The following is a 17,538-nucleotide window of genomic DNA, read 5'->3' on the forward strand; positions in this document are numbered from 1 at the left end:
TCCATCACCCATCACCATCCATACCTCATCCATCATCCATCCCTCCATCAGTCCATCCCATCACCCATCCAACACCCAAGCCAACTCCCCACCCAGTCCCACAGCCATCTCTCCGGCTCTTTCTCCACAAATCCCTGCAGGCCTCCACCCCTACCATCCCCCATTTTCCATAGAAAATTTTCCATCCAAGAGGACATGTGTCAGGCTACTAGGAACCCTCCATCCATCCCAGCTGCCCCACATCCATCCAACCACTCATCCATCCATCCATGTTCTTCCATCCATCCACGTTCTTCCATCCATCTGGGCAGGAACCCACCCACCATCCAGTCTGGAATCCATTCAGCTGCTCCATTCTTGATTCATCATGGATGGATGATGATGAGGATGATGATGACGATGATGGAAGGTGATGATGATGGATGGATGATGATGATGGAAGGTGGATAATGATGATGATGGATGACAGATGATGAGATGATGGTGGATGATGGCGGGTGTTAGTCAATAGGTCGAAATAAGGGTCGATGGTTGATTGGATGGCGCAGGGGTTGGTGGGGGCTCAATGTCAGGTTGGGATAGGATGAGGTGGGATCCCTTGATCCCTCCATCACTTGGTACATCCATCCATTCCTGTCACTTTCCCCCTCACCTGTGGTAATGTCAATGGAGACGCGATCGATCCTCTTCCCGCCCCGCAGCCCGTAGAGGTGGAAGCGGTATCGGCGGGATGGGGACAGCCCCAGCACCGTCACCGAGCGGGACCCGCCATCGATGGGCAGGGCCTGGGGCTGGCCCTGGGCATCCCGGTACTGCAGCATGAAGGAGTCAAAGGGGCCCTTGGGGACACTCCACTGCAGCCCCACGGTGCTGGGGGTGATGCTGGAGACCCTCAGCTCCCCCAGCACCGGCCGCACCAGGGGGGCCTCAGATGGGGGAGGCTCAGTTTGGGAGTGCTCAGGCTGAGGTTCCTCTGAGGGTGGGAGTGACTCCTCTGGCTCAGCTGCAGCTGCAACAGAGAAGATGATGATGGTTGTGGTCATCCATGTGGCCATCCATCATTTAACCAACTATCATTCATCATCCATACATCCATGTCTCTCTCCATTCATAAACAACCATCCATCCATCCATCTATCCATCCATCCATCCATCTATCCTATCTACCACTCAACCCAACTACCCACCTAATCTCACATCCATATCTCTGGCTCTTTGTCCTCACATCAGCACTGGCCTCCAACCCTGCCATCCCCGTTTCCCGTGAATAATCTTGTAGCATAAGAACATGCATACAGCCACCAGGAACCCTCCATCCATCCTAGCTTCTCCACATCCATCCAACAATTCATCCACCCATCCAGCTTCTTCCATCCATCTGGGTAGGAACCCACCCACCATCCTGTCCAGAATCCATTCAGCCATTCAGTTCTTGATCCATCATGGATACATGATGATGGATTCAAGATGGGTAATGGATGAAGATGGATGATGATGAGGATGTACGGTGAATGATGATGATGGAGGTTGATGAAGATGATAGCAGATGATAGCGGGTGTTGGTCAACAGGTTGGTGGAAGGGTCGATCTTTGATCGGATGATGCTGCGATCAGTGGATGCTCAATGGTGGGTGGAGATGTCATCGGGATGGGATCCCATGATCCCCTCATGTCTTGATCAATCCAGCCCTTCATTCCTCTCACTTTCCCCCTCACCTGTGATGTCAATGGAGACGTGATCGATCCTCTTCCCGCCCTGCAGCCCGTAGAGGTGGAAGCGGTACCGGTGGGATGGGGACAGCCCCGGCACCGTCACCGAGCAGGACCCGCCATCGATGGACAGGGCCTGGGGCTGGCCCTGGGCATCCCGGTACTGCAGCATGAAGGAGTCAAAGGGGCCCTCGGGGATGCTCCACTGCAGCCCCACGGAGCTGGGGGTGACACTGGAGACCCTCAGCTCTCCCAGCACCGCCTGTGCCGGTGAGGCCTCAGATGGGGAAGGCACAGTTTGGGTGTGCTCAGGTTGGGGCTCCTCTGGGGGTGGTGGTGGCTTCTCTTGCTCAGCTGTGGCTGTGACAGATGGGATAGGGATGGGTGTGGCCATCCAGGTGTCCGTCCATCACTCACCCAATTATCCATCATTTATCACCCATCCATCCATTTGCCAATCCATCCATAAACAGCCATTTGACCATTCATCCATCCATCCATCCATCCCATCTACCACCCAACACCCACCCAAAGCCTACACTCAGTCCCACATCTGTCTCTCCAGACCTTTCTCCCCACATCTTCCCAAGCTTCCAACACTCCCATCACCTATATCCCGTGGACGATCTTCCACACACCATGACATGCATTGGGCTGCCAGGAACTCTCCAGCCATCCCAGCTTCCCAAATCCATCCAAACACTCATCCATCCATTGAATTTCTTCCCTCCATCTGGGCAGGAACCCACCCACCATCCCGTCCAGAAACCATTTAATTCTTCCTCCATCAGGGATTGGCAGTGATGATGGAAGATGATGATGGTGATGGATTGTTATGACAGTGGATGGATGATGGAAGGTGATTGAGGAATGATGATGATGACAGGTGCTGGGTAATAATGATGGAGGGTAGATAATGATAATGATGGAGGGTAGATAATGACAATGATGGTGGATGACAGATTATGAAGATGATGATGGATAATGGCAGGTGGGGATGTCATCATGATAGGATCCCTTGATCCTTCCATCCTTTGATTCCTCCATCCTCTCATTTTCCCCCTCACCTGTGATGACATCAACGGAGACGTGGTCGATCTTCTTCCCACCCTGCAGCCCGTAGAGGTGGAAGCGGTATCGGTGGGATGGGGACAACCCCGGCACTGTCACCAAGCGGGACCCGCCATCGATGGGCAGGGCCTGGGGCTGGCCCTGGGCATCCCGGTACTGCAGCTTGAAGGAGTCAAAGGGGCCCTTGGGGACGCTCCACTGCAGCCCCACGGAGCTGGAGGTGACGCTGGAGACTCTCAGCTCCCCCAGCACTTCCCGTTTTGGGGGGACCTCATATGGGGGAGGCTCAGTTTGGGGGTGCTCAGGTTGGGGCTCTTCTGAGGGCAGGAGCATCTCCTCTTGCTCAACTGTGGCTGTGATGGAGAGGGGATGATCCTGGTCATGACCATCCGTGTCTCATCCACATGTCCATCCCTCATTTACCAAACTATCAATCATTTGTTATCCATCCATCCATGTTTCCATCAGCAATTTCCAAGCTATCAATCATTAAACATCCACTTATTCATCCACGTCTCCATCCATCCCTAAGCATCAATTCATCCATCCGTCCAATCAACCACCCAACACCAAACCCCACCCAATCCCACATTCATCACTCTGGTTCTTTCTCTCCACATGGCCCCAGGCCTCCCCCCTTACCATCCCCCACTTCCAATGGACAATCTTCTATTCACCAGGACATGCATCTGGCCACTAGGAACCCTCTAGCTGTCCCAGCTTCCCCACATCCATCCAACCATTCATCCACCCATTGGATTTCTTCCATCACTCTTGGCAGGAACGCACCCACCATTTAGTCCAGAATCCATCCAGAGTTCATCATCCATCATGATGGACGATGATGATAGTGGATGGACAATGATGATGAAGATGGATGATGATGATGATGAAGATGATGGTGGATAAGAGCAGGTGTTGGACAATAGGTCAGTGGAAGGGTTGATGGTTAATCGGATCATGCTGAGTCAGTGGATGCTCAATGGTGGGTAGGGACATCATTGGGATAGGATCCCATGATCCCCTCATGTCTTGATCAATCCAGCCCTCCATCCCGCTGACCTTCCTCCTCACCTGTGGTGACATCAGTGGAGACACGATCGATCCTCTTCCCACCCTGCAGGCCATAGAGGTGGAAGCGGTACCGGCGGGATGGGGACAGCCCCGGCACCGTCACCGAGCGGGACCCGCCATCGATGGGCAGGGCCTGGGGCTGGCCCTGGGCATCCCGGTACTGCAGCGTGAAGGAATCAAAGGGGCCCTCGGGGACGCTCCACTGCAGCCCCACGGTGCTGGGGGTGATGCTGGAGACCCTCAGCTCTCCCAGTACTGCCCGTGCCATGGGGGCCTCATATGGGGGAGGCTCAGTTTGGGGGTGCTCAGGTTGGGGCTCCTCTGAGGGCGGAAGTGGCTCCTCTGGTTCACCCGTGCCTGTAATGGAGAGTGGTTGGTGATGGGCATGGCCATCCATCTCTCCATCCATATGTCCTTTCATCATCCACTGAACTGTCCATCATTCATCATCCATCCATCCATCTAGATGTCCATCCACTCATCAATCCATGTGCCAATCCATCCATAAATATCTATTCATCCATCCATCCCATCCATCATTCAACACCCAACCCAACTTTCCACCCAATGCAACCTCCATTTTTCTGGCTCTTTCCCCCCACATCCCTCCAGACCTCCACCTCAACAGCAGACCTGCATCCCATTACCTATGGAAAATTTTCCATGCATAAGTACACGCATTGGGCCGCCAGGAACCCTCCAGTCATCCTGGCTTCCCCACATCCATCCAACTATTCATCTGCTCATCCACATTCTTCCATCCATCTGGGCAGGAACCCACCCACCATCCAGTCAGGAATCAGTTTAGACATTCAATTCTTCATCCATTATGATGGATGATGATGATAGTGGATGGACAATGATGATGACGATGGATAGAAGATGGATGATTGATGAAGATGATGGTGGAAAACAACAGGTGTTGGTCAATAGATAAGCGGAAGGGTTGAGGGTTGATCAGATGGTGCTGGGGTCAGTGGGTTCTCAGTGGTATGTGGGGATGGGATGGGGATTGGATCCCATCAACCTTCCATTCCTTGATCAATCCATCCCTCTGATCTCCCTCCTCACCTGTGGCAACATCAATGGAGACACGATCGATCCTCTTCCCGTGGCGCAGCCCGTAGAGGTGGAAGCGGTACCGGCGGGATGGGGACAGCCCCAGCACCGTCACCGAGCGGGACCCGCCATCGATGGACAGGGCCTGGGGCTGGCCCTGGGCATCTCGGTACTGCAGCATGAAGGAGTCAAAGGGGCCCTCGGGGATGCTCCACTGCAGCCCCACGGAGCTGGGGGTGACGCTGGAAACCCTCAGCTCTCCCAGCACCGCCTGTGCCGGTGAGGCCTCAGATGGGGGAGGCACAGTTTGGGTGTGCTCAGGTTGGGGCTCCTCTGGGGGTGGTGGTGGCTTCTCTTGCTCAGCTGTGGCTGTGACAGATGGGATAGGGATGGGTGTGGCCATCTGCTTGTCCATCCATCATTCACCCAATTATCCATCATTTATCACCCATCTATCCATTTGCCAATCCATCCATAAACAGCCATTTGACCATTCATCCATCCATCCATCCATCCCATCTACCACCCAACACCCACCCAAAGCCTACACTCAGTCCCACATCTGTCTCTCCAGATCTTTCTCCCCACATCTTCCCAAGCTTCCAACACTCCCATCACCTATATCCCGTGGACGATCTTCCACACACCATGACATGCATTGGGCTGCCAGGAACTCTCCAGCCATCCCAGCTTCCCAAATCCATCCAAACACTCATCCACCCATCCACCTTCCACCATCCATCTGGGCAGGAACCCACCCACCATCCAGTCCGGAATCCATTCAGCCATTCAATTCTTCATCCATAATGGATGGGCAGTGATAAAGGAAGATGATGATGATGGTGATGGATTGTGATGACAGTGGATGGATGATGGAAGGTCATTGAGGAATGATGATAATGATGGATGCTGGATGATGATGATAATGATGGAGGGTAGATAATGACAATGATGGTGGATGACAGATGATGAAGATGATGGTGGATAATGGCAGGTGGGGATGTCATCATGATAGGATCCCTTGATCCTTTCATGGCTTGATCAATCCATCCCTCTCATTTTCCCCCTCACCTGTGACGACATCGGTGGAGACACGATCGATCCTCTTCCCACCCTGCAGCCCGTAGAGGTGGAAGCGGTACCGGCGGGATGGGGACAGCCCCGGCACTGTCACCGAGCGGGACCCGCCATCGATGGGCAGGGCCTGGGGCTGGCCCTGGGCATCCCGGTACTGCAGCGTGAAGGAGTCAAAGGGGCCCTTGGGGACGCTCCACTGCAGCCCCACAGAGCTGGGGGTGACACTGGAGACCTTCAGCTCCCCCAGCACTGCCCGCGCTGGGGGAGCCTCAGTTTGGGTGCTCTCAGGTTGGTGGTCCTCAGCTGGGGGTGTCTCAGTTGAGGGGGCCTCAGCTGAGGGCTCCACCAAGGGTGGGGGCAGATCATCTGTGGCAGCTGTGGCAGCAACAGAGAGGGGAAGGTGATGAACATCTGCAGCCACATGTCCATCCACATGCCCATCCAACATCCACTCACCTATCTTTTATCCATCATCCACCGTCTGCCCCCACCCTCTCCCCACCATCCCATCCCCACCCACCATCGAGCATCCACTGACCCCAGCACCATCTAATCAACCTTCGACCCTTCCACCAACCTACTGCCCATCGCATCCACCATCACCATCACCACTATCATCATCCATTCACTATACATCATCATCTTCAGCATCATCCACCATCAGCATCCATCATCTAGTCATCCAACCAACCACCAATCCCTCCATCTCTCTACCCTCCCAAGGTCCCAGCCATCTCCCCATCCTCAACCTGTCACCAGTTTCCCAGCCCAGTTCCACTCATCGCTCCTTGTCCCCAACCACATCATCATCCACCATCAAGTGCCCACCAATCCCAGGAAGCATCTGTTCAATGATTGATACTTCCCACCTTCCTATTGACCAACAGTCACAATCATCCATCATCTATCATCCATCCATCCTTCCCAACATAACTCCATCTCCTGGACCATCTTCTGGCTACCTCCATCCATCCATGCATCCATCCAACCAGGCTTCTTCCTGGTGGTGGGGGAAAAAAAAGAAGTTTTTCCCTTAGAGTTAAAAAAATGGTAACCCCCCAGGGGGTGGTGACCCTTGGGGTTGAGCCAATGAGCGCTCCTGCGAAATATAAACATATCAACAACCAGACTGGAAAAGTAGGGTAGTAGTTGTTGTTGGAGGAGAGTGGTCATGTTGTAAGCCACAAGGAAGGGACTGGGAGCCCTGCTGGGGGTTAGGCTCCCCCCAGCCCCCAGCTGAGGGGCTGCAGGAACCTGGAATGGTGTTAGACTGGGCCAGGCATCTGTAGCTAAGAGTTGGGGGAAGTTTCTCCACTGTGAGCAGCAGCAGAAGCAGCAGCAGAAACAGCACTGACCAGAGAACAGTGGTAGAGAGCCAGAAGAGATAAGAACTGAAGAAGCAGCTAAACAAGCATGCAGCAGCAGAGAGAGAACTAAACTCTACAGAGAGAGTTGGGGTAAGAACTGAAACCAAAACCCCCCAAAACCCTTTTGTGACCTCTCCTAAGTGGAGGGGGTGGACTCCCACTTGAGGGAAGTCCTAAAGTGCAGCATGCACTGAAGAGAGGAGCTAAGAAGCTCAAGGCGTCCCAGAGCTGGACTGGGATGGCCAGATGGAATGCAGAGGGGGCTGACCTTGGCCCCCCTGCTGTTGCTGCTAAGCTAGCAGCCTGAGACAGAGCATGGGAGCTCTGAGAGAACTCTTGAGGCAAAGGTTTTCAACTGAAAGCTGCCCGAGACGTTCTGACTTGAGGGAACTTGACCCCTCGAGGAAGGGACCTTCATGGGATGTCTTACACCCCATGATATGATGTGGTGAGGCGAGCCTTGTCCCTGCTATGCAGTCCACGGAAGAGAAAGACCCTCGCTTGGAGTCAAAGGGTCGAGAGGGGCTTAGAGACCCCCCTCGTGTGTATCTGGAAAGAGATCCAGCTACAGCTGCTGCATGGAAGAAGAGAGACTGCTGCTCTGAGAGTGGAAAGGATCCTTCCTTTTCCCTTCTGGACTTTTTTTGGAGGGAGAAGAGATTGATCCATTGTAAATACTGATTTATCATAGGAGAAATAGTTGAAGATTATGTATATGAGGTATTGTAATATTTATTTGTAGAGTGCATTGTAATATAATTCCCTTTCCCCCCATATTTATTCTTGTGTAGTGTCTGGAAAACCCATCTCACACTGGGTTGAGATGTGGGAGGGGGCTTGAACTCGAGAATTGGATTTTAGGGGGTCTCAAACCACCACACACCCACCTACTGGTGAGTTCATTCAGTCACCATCCATCCACTCAACTCTCCATCCATCCTATCATTGTCCAGTTCTCCTGGCATCCAATGATCCTTGTGATAATCTGCCCATCCTTCTACTCACGAATCCATCCAACTCTCCACTCATCCATCCATCATCCATCTCTGTGTCTATCTCTCCGTCCCTCCCTCTGTCTCTAAATTTATTTCTCCAATCCTTCCTCCCTCTGATGTTCCCCATCACCTGTGGTGACGTCAATGGAGACGTGGTCGATCCTCTTCCCGCCCCGCAGGCCATAGAGGTGGAAGCGGTACCGGCAGGAGGGGGACAGCCCCAGCACCTTCACCGAGCGGGACCCACCATCGATGGGCAGGGCCTGGGGCTGGCCCTGGGCATCCCGGTACTGCAGCGTGAAGGAGTCGAAGGGGCCCTCGAGGATGCTCCACTGCAGCCCCACAGAGCTGGGGGTTACACTGGTGACAGTGAGGTCACCCAGGACTGGCTTGGATGGGGGCAGCTCTTCTGCCTCGGCTGCAACTGCAATGGAGTGGGGACGGTGTGGGCATGGACATCTGTGTGTCCATCCACATATCCATCCATCATCCATCAATCATCCATCTCTCCAGCCCTCCCATCACCTTTCCCCCCCTTATCCTTCCCTCTCTCCATCCATCCCCTCTTCCTTTCATGTCTCCATCCATCATCCAACTCTCCATCCTTCTATCCATCCATCCTTCAGCCAACATCCACCCATGCCTCCATCCCATCTCCCACCCTCCATTGGTACCTGTTTTCTCCACGTCCCTCCATGGCTGCATCAGCTCTATCCCATCCATGTCCCCCCACTGCAGCACCAGCTCCTGATTCCCACCCTCCCCTGCCCCCAGAACAGGCGTTACATGACTTCTCTTCTGCCCCATCTCCTTCATCTCCCTCCCCAGGATGTTCCTCCCCCATCCCCCTCATTCTCTTTTCAGATGTCCCTTCCTCCCTGATCCCCCCATCCCCCCTGTGCCACTCCCCTGTGATGTCCCCTTCCCCCATCCCCTTCATCCCTCAACCGCCCTCCTCCCTGGAACTTCCCTTCCCCCATTCCCCTCCTTTTCCCCCTTCCCCTCCCCTGGACATCTCTCCTGCCATCCCTTGACCGCTCACTGGGATGTCCCTTTCTCCCCATCCCCCCTGTTCTGCCCCTGTCCCATCCCTGTCCCCCCCACCCCTGAGATGTCCCTTCCCCCCATCCCCTTCCCCAGGACATTCCTTCCCAATGTCCCCCCGTCCTGTTCCCAGCATGTCACCCACCTGTGGTCCCCAGGAGTGTTCCGTCCCATTGGGGTTTGGAGGAGGGTCCCTGTCCCTTCCCGAGGGCCACGTGCCGGCGCAGGACATATTCCAGGATGGCGCGGGCCACTGCCGGCACTGTCTGGTTGCCCCGTAGTGGGAAGTTGGTGGCCCGAAGGTGGCTCTCAAGGCGCTGGAGCAGGGACCCACTGTACGGGGACAGCCGAGCCACCAGTTCCTGCAGGGAGGGGATACCCGGGGACAGCGGGGACCATGGGGACAGCTGGGACCACGGGGATTCTGGGAACTCTGAAGATAATGGGGACTTTGGGGGCACTGGAGACCCCAGGGACTGTGGGGTTGGAGGTGACCTTGGGGACACTGGGGTCACTGGTGACTCTGGGAAGCTCGGGCGTTCTGGGGATGCTGGCCACACTGGGAAATCTGGTGACACTGGGGACCTTGGGAATTCTGGAGACACTGGAGATTCTGGGGATTCTGGTGACACTGGTGATTCTGGTGACACTGGTGACCTTGGGGGTGCCGGGGATCCCAGGGATCCTCGACCTACGGGGGATGCCGGAACCCGGGGGGATGCTGGTGACCCCAAAGACCCATGTGAACCCAAGGACACATGTGGTGATGCAGGCGATGCTGGTGACCCTGGGGACCCCAGTGACCCTGGGGACCCTCGGGCTGATGGTGCCACTGCTGGGGACCGCAGGGAGCCCTGAGGGGACCCTGGGGACCCCTCATGGGAGGGCACAGCCAGGACAAGTGCTGTGGAGCAAAGGGGACTGGGGTCACTGACCTGTCCCAAGAGTCCCCACTGGGGACACTCCTGCCCCAGCTCTGTCCAAGTCCCCAGTCCCAACGCTGTCCCCATCCCTGGGCCATCCCCCTCCCTGTCCCCATCTCCATGCTCTCCCTATGTGTATCCCTAACCCTGTCCCCATCCCTGTCCCCATGTTCATGCTATCCCACACTGTCCCCAAACCCATGATTATTCCATCACTGTCCCCCTTCCTGTGCCATCCCTATGCCACTATTGTCCCCAACCCTGTGTTATCCCTGTCCCTGTGCCATTCCCATCCCTGTCCCCATCACTGTGCCACCCCTATCCCCATGTCTCTGTCACTGCTGTCTCCATACCCATGCCACCCCCTTCCTTGTCCCCCTGCCATCCCTGTCTCTATCCCTGTCCCCATCCCCATGGCCATGCCATCGCTATCCCCAACCCCATTCTTGTGCCATCCCTCTCTCTATCCCTGTCCCCATCCCCATGGCCATGCCATCGCTATCCCCAACCCCATTCTTGTGCCATCCCATCCCTGTCCCATGCCACTGTCCTCACTGCTGTCCCATCCCCAGCCCTGTGCCATCCCTGACCACATGTCTGGGCTGTTCCCATCCCTGTCCCCTTGACTGTGACACCGTGCCATCCCTGTCCACACCTCGTCCCCATACCAGCCTCTGTCCCCACCTCTGTCCCTCCATCCCCACTCCCATCTCTGTCCCCACAGTGTCCCCAACCCCTTGTCCCTGCCGTGTCCCAGTTGTCCCAGGTGTCTCCACTCGCGTGCAGGCGCAGGACCCCAGGCCCTCCCCATCCTTGTCCCCGTGCCACCCCCATCCCCACCCCCCTGTCCCCACCTGTGCGCAGGCGCAGCACTCCTGCTGCCCCCAGGTGAGGCCCCCGCCGGGCCTGGACCAGCAGCTCGAAGGGGCGGCCTGGGGACAGCCCTGTCACTGAGAAGGCCACAGCAGAGCCAGGCAGCTCATGCGTTGTCATGGCCATGGGGTCATCCTGGGGATGGGGACAGTGTTAGGGGACAAGGCGGACACCTTGGGGGGGATACTGGGGACACGCTAGGGGTCACACTGGGGACATGTGTGGGACATGCAGGGGACACCACGGGGGGGGACACATTGCAGGGACACTGCAGACATGGGGACACATTGGGGAGGTGTTGGGGACACACTGGGGACACCACGGGGACACACTGATGTCATGTTGGAGACACGCTGGGGGGATGTCTTGGGCACATGTTTGGAACACACTGGGGACACCAGGAGGGGACACACCAGAGGGACTCATTTGGGATATGTTGGGGACATGCAGGGAACAACATGGGGGGACACATTGGGGACATCATGGGTACATGTAGGGGACATGTAGGGGACACATTTGGGCCAGCCCACTGCAGTCACACAGGTGGTGTGGGGGTCTCACCCTTCCAATGTCCCTGTCCCCCTTCCCCACATCCCTGGCCCCCATGTCCACCTCATGTCCCCTGCCGTGTCCTCCCTGTGTCCCCACTCACCAGGGGAACAAGTGTCACCCGGTAGCCGTCGGGAGGGGGGGAGGGCCGGGGCCAGGTGACACGCAGGGATGTCGAGGTGCGGGTGGCCAACCGTGGTGTCACTGCGGGCACCTCTGCAGGGACAGCATGGGGACACCATGAGGACACCAGGGGGACATCACAGGGACATCTATGGGATGGGGGTGCCCTGGGGACACCCTGGGACACCTTGGGGATACCATGGGGACACCAAAGGGACACCACGGGATGGGGACACCAGGGATGGGGCACTGGAGGGTCCTGGGAGGGGCACGGGGGCACCCTTGGGGACACACTGAGGTGGCACAAGAACCCCCCATGGATGGGAAAAGAAGTGAGGGAGCACTGCAGATACTGGGATGGGGGCACTGGGATGATATTGAGGGGCACTGGGGAGCTCTGGAGGGGCATTGGGACCCACTGATGTTGCAGTGGACCACCCCCCCAGGCCGGGCGAACAGCCGGGGATGTTGCAGTCAGGTCACTGGGGAGCACTGGGGGGCTCTGGGAGCACTGGGGGGCAGCTCTGGGAGCACTGAGGGGCCACTGGGAGCACTGGGGGGGGGGCTCTGGGAGCACTGGGAGCACTGGGAGGGGCTCTGGGAGCAGTGGGGGGGTTCTGAGAGCACTGGGAGGGTGGCTTTGGGAGCACTGGGGGGCTCTGGGAGCACGGGGGAGGCTCTGGGAGCACGGGGGAGGCTCTGGAAGCACTGTACAGGCTCTGGAGACGCACCGATGTCGCAGTGGACGCCCCCCCAGCCGGGGGCACAGGCGGGGGTGCCGCAGTCGGGGCCGCTGAAGCCCGGGAAGCAGCGGCACCGGCCCCGCTCGCACCGGCCCTGGTCGCTGCAGCCCCGCGGGCACGGCGGGGGCGGGGCGGGGGGCGGGGCCTCGGCCGTGGGGGCGGGGCAGGCGCAGCCTCCCCCGGCGGGGGGGGCACAGAGCTGAACCGACCGGCCTGGGGAACACGGGGGGACACGAGGTCATGACCCCGCGACTCCCCAGCGACCCCCCAGTGACCCTTCGTGATTCCCCCAATGAAGCCTCATGATTCCCAGGACCCCCCAGTGAGTCCCCCAGTGACCTCCCGTGACACCCCTGTGAACCCCTGTGACTCCCTCAATGATCCCTGTGACCCTCTAAAGACCTCCCTCGGACCTCCCAATGAATCCCCTGTGACCCCTCAAAGACCCCCTGTGACCCTCCCCCGACTTCCCCAATGACCCCCTCTGACCCCCAAATGACCCCCCCTGGACTCCCCAGTGACCCCCCGAGACCCCTCAATGACCCCAGTGTTCCCCCATGTCCCTCCAATGATCCTTCAGTGACCTCCCAGTGATCCCCAATGTCCAAAATGACTCTCGATGGCCCCCCATGTACCCTGTTACCTGTCCCGGCCTGGGGCCCCCCCGTGTCCCCACAGTGTCCCCTCAGTGCCCGCACGTGTCCCTCGAGCTCCCGCAGCCGCGCCAGCACAGCCGCCAGCGCCGCCGCACATGACTCGGGGGGGACCTCGGGAGGGGCCACCGGGGGGGACATCTGAGGGGACACAGGGGGGGTGCCCACCCCCCCCCGTAGTGCCAGCGTCAGAAGCAGCAGCCGCAGCTCCAGGGTCACCGGCATCGTCCTGGGGGGACATAGGGGGACAGGGGGTGGGAAACACTGGGGGGGACAACTGGGAGAACCGGGGGGCACCCACGGGGGGAGATGGGGACACACTGGGGACATTGGGGACACTCGGGGAGAAGTGGGGACATGGGGGTACACCCGGGGGGGACAGGGGCATTCGTGGGGACACAGGGACACTCACGGGGGGACATGGGGACACTAGAGGGACACCCAGAGGGACACAGGGGATACGGGTGGTGGGGACACTGGGGAAACAAGAGGATATGAGGACACCGGAGTGAAACCTAGGGACATAAGGGGACACCTGGGGAGGACTCACAGGGGACAAAGGAACACCACAGGGATACCCAGGGGACACCCATGGGGGGACATGACAGGGGGACATGGGGCATGGGGACACTGGAGGACACCTGGGGAACACCCACTGGGACACCACAGGGGAATGGGGACAAGTGTGGGGGCACTGGGGGGACATAGGGGGACACATAGTGGGGACAGGGACATCCATGGGACAGCCATAGGGGCACCCAGGGGACACAGGCAGACACGGGGACACTTGGAGGACACCCGGGGACACCCACAGTGGGGGGGCCATGGACATTGTGGGGTGACACGGGAAACACCCAGGGCACACAGGGACATGGCGAGGGGATGCAGGGGACACTTCTGGGGACACCTAGACATCAGTAAGGGACACAGGGACAGCTGTGGGGCCACCCAAGGGACACAGGGACCCCCCCGGGGACATTCACAGGGACACTTGGACACCAGAAGGGGACACCCAGGAGACACAGGGACACCTGGGGGACCATCACAAGGGGACACGGACATCGTGGGGAGGACACCCCTAGGGACACCGAGGGGGACACAGGGACAGCTATTGGGACATGGGGGACACAGGGACACCTGTGGGGGGACATCCACCTAGGGACATCGAGGGACACCCACAGGGACACAGAAACACACGGACACTTCAACCCACAGTGCCTCCCAGTAACCCCAGTTACTGCCAGTAACCCCCCCAGTGACCCCCAATAACACCAAGGAAACCCCAGTGACCCCTTAGTGACCTCCTAGTAACACCCAGTAACCCCCCAGAAAACCCAGTCACACCAGTGACACCAGTAACACCAGTAACCCCCTGTCACAACAGCACCTCCAGCCATTGCCAGCAGTCATCCCAGTCACACCAGTGACACCAGTAACAGCAGTAGCTCAAGTAACTAGCAATCCCAGTAATCCCAGTAACACACCCCAGTAACCACAGCAATCTGTTACACATTCCAGTAATAACAGTAACACCTCCCAGTAACTCCAGTAACACCTCCAGTAAGACCAGTAATACATCCCAGTAACACCTGTGCTTCTGAGCATCAGTAGCAATCCCAGTAACACATCCCAGTAACATCAGTAACACCAGTAGCCTCTCCCAGTAACACCAGTTATACATCCCAGTAAGATCAGTAACTGCTTCCAGTAATACCAGTTGCCCCAGCAAGACCAGTTACCCCATTCACTCCCACTACCCCCAGTCCCCTCACAATCCCCCCAGTCCTCCACAATCCCCCACTGTGTCCACCAGTGCCCCCAGTCCCCCCGCTGTGTCCACCAGTGCCCCCCAGTCTCCACCAGTGCTCCCCATTCCCCCCCAGTGCCCCCAGTCCCTGCAGTCCTCCACAATCCCCCGCTGTGTCCACCAGCCCCCCAGTCCTCCCCAGTGCGCCCCAATCCCCTCCAGTAACTCCCACTGTCCTTCAGAGCCCCCCAAAAGCTCCCAGAGACCCCAGTCCCCCAGTCCCCCCCAGTTCCCCCAGTCCCCTCCATGCCACCCCAGTCTTCCCCAGTGCCCTTCAGTGCCCCCTAGTCCCTCCCAGTTCTCCCAGTCCTCCCAATCTCCCCCCAGTGCCCCCCAGATCCCCATTCCTCCTCAGGTCCCCCCAGTGCCCCCCAGTTCCCCTAGTCCCTCCCAGTGTTTCCCAGTGCCCCCAGTCACTCCCAGTAGCTGCCAGCGACCCCCTATGCCCCCTCAGTTTCCCCAGTACCTCCAGTTTCTCCCCATTCCTCCCAGTTCTCCCCAGTCCCTGCCAGTTCCCCCAGTGCCCCCCAGTCGCTCCCAGTTCCCCCAGTCTCTCCCTGTCCCTCCCAGTCCCCCCCTAGTTGCTGCCACTCCCTCCCCAGTGCCTCCAGTACCCCACACTGCCCCTGATCCCCCCAGTCTCCCCGAGTTCCCCCAGTTGCCTCTCGTCCCTCCAAGTCCCTTGCAGTCCCTTCCAGATCCCCCCAGTCTCTCCCAGTTCCCCCGTCTCTCCCAGTGCCCCCAGTACCTCCGGCTGATCCCGCTGGGTTCTCGCTCTGGGGCGGGCGGGGTCGCGGGGGGGGCGGGGCCGGGGCCACACCTGCCCCGCCCCTCCCGGGGGAGCCGCCCCCGCCCGTGTTTGGGACGTCTCCATGGAAACCAAACAGTTGCTGAGGGGGCTTGTCCTCCCAGTGCTCCCAGTAACCCCAGTAACGTGTCTCAGGCTGACCCACAGCTCCCAGGAACCCCCGTATAGTCAGTCCCAGTGCTCCCAGTAATACCAGTGACACCAATAACACAGTACAGCCTAACCCAGTGCTCCCAGTATTGCAGGACAGCCCATCCCAGTTCTCCCAATAACACCAGTAACAAAGCCCAGTCAATCCCAGTGCTCCCAACAGCAGCAGTAACGCCAGTGACACCTGCCTCACAGCCCCCAGTGCTCCCAGTGCTCCCAGTAACTCGGCACATGTCCCCCAGTAACACCAGTATGGCCCATTCCAATGCACCAGTGATGTGGCACAGCCCATCCCCGTGCTCCCAGTAACCCCAGTATAGTCTGTCCCAGTGGTCCCAGAAACATGAGTAAGCCCAGTATGGGCTGTCCCAGTGCTCCCAGTAACACCAGTAACCCCAGTGCCACCTGCCCCACAGCTCCCAATGCTCCCAGTCAACCCAGTATAGACTGTCCCAGTGCTCCCAGTACCACCAGTAACCCCAGTGCCACCTGCCCCACAGCTCCCAATGCTCCCAGTCAACCCAGTATAGTCTGTCCCAGTGCTCCCAGTGACAGTAGCAATGTGGCACAGCCCATCCCAGCCCTCCCAGTAACACCATTATGGCCCATCCCACTGACACCAGTAACCTCAGTGACACCAGTAACACTGGACAGCCATCTCAGTGCTCTCAGCAACCGCAGTATAGTCTGTCCCAGTGCTCTCAGAAACACCAGCAATCCCAGTATAGCCAGGCCTAGTCCTCCCAGTAAAGCCAGTAAAGTTTGTCTCAGTGCTCCCAGTAACTCGGGTAACGTAGCACAGCCCACCCCAGTGCTCCCAGTGACCCCAATATAGTCTGTCCCAGTGCTCCCAGTAACACCAATAATGCGGCACAGCCTGAGCCATGGCCCCCAGTAACACCAGTGACATGGGACAGCCCATCCCAGTGCTCCCAGTAACCCCAGTATAGTCTGTCCCAATGCTCCCAGAAACAGCACTAACCCCTGTACAGCCTGGCCAAGTGCTCCCAATAACCCCAGTGCCACCTGCCCTATGGCTTCCAGTGCTCCCAGTCATCCCAGTGCTCCCAGTGACACCAGTAACATGGCACAGCCCATGTCAGTCCTCCCAGTAACACCAGTATGGCCCATCCCAGTGCTCCCAGTAACACAGCACAGGCTCCCCCAGGGCTCCCAGTGCCCCGGCACGGCCCCTCCCAGTGCTCCCAGTGCCCCCAGTCCGGGTGTGGCCGTGACTCACCGCCCCAGCAACAACAACAACAGCAGGGAGGGTGCAGGGGGGGCCCCTGGGCCCCCCCGAAAGCCGGGGGGAGGAGGGGGCAGGGCAGCGCTGGGGGAGCCCCTCGCGGCCCCCCCGTGTCCTCCCCCGCATCCCCTCCCACGTCCTTCCCGTGTCCCCCTGTGTCTCCCACCTTCCCTCCCCCCCGTGTCCCTCCCGTTTCCACCCGTGTCCGCCCCGTTTTCCTCTCCGTGCGTCCCTCCCGTGTCTCCTCTTTCCCCCCCGTAACCCCC

General features: G+C 58.3%; 1 protein-coding gene across 1 annotated transcript in view; it reads right to left on the reverse strand.

The window, feature by feature from the left end:
* The window catches only part of LOC135406001 (tenascin-X-like), a 33,676-nt gene extending 18,634 nt beyond the window's left edge, over window positions 1–15,042 (reverse strand). The window contains exons 1-12 of the mRNA XM_064640512.1: window positions 13,252–15,042; window positions 12,597–12,821; window positions 11,846–11,958; window positions 11,175–11,328; window positions 9,543–10,301; window positions 9,028–9,117; window positions 8,484–8,777; window positions 5,986–6,366; window positions 4,927–5,283; window positions 3,856–4,212; window positions 2,778–3,134; window positions 653–1,009 (exon numbers count right to left, since the gene is read on the reverse strand). Of these exons, the coding sequence (XP_064496582.1) occupies window positions 653–1,009; window positions 2,778–3,134; window positions 3,856–4,212; window positions 4,927–5,283; window positions 5,986–6,366; window positions 8,484–8,777; window positions 9,028–9,117; window positions 9,543–10,301; window positions 11,175–11,328; window positions 11,846–11,958; window positions 12,597–12,821; window positions 13,252–13,591 (3,784 nt within the window). The 5' untranslated portion in view covers window positions 13,592–15,042. The remainder of the gene's footprint in view (window positions 1–652; window positions 1,010–2,777; window positions 3,135–3,855; window positions 4,213–4,926; window positions 5,284–5,985; window positions 6,367–8,483; window positions 8,778–9,027; window positions 9,118–9,542; window positions 10,302–11,174; window positions 11,329–11,845; window positions 11,959–12,596; window positions 12,822–13,251) is intronic.
* Window positions 15,043–17,538: the final 2,496 nt, after the last annotated feature.

The sequence above is a fragment of the Pseudopipra pipra genome, chromosome W, assembly GCF_036250125.1.
Source record: "Pseudopipra pipra isolate bDixPip1 chromosome W, bDixPip1.hap1, whole genome shotgun sequence".
Lineage (NCBI taxonomy): Eukaryota > Metazoa > Chordata > Aves > Passeriformes > Pipridae > Pseudopipra > Pseudopipra pipra.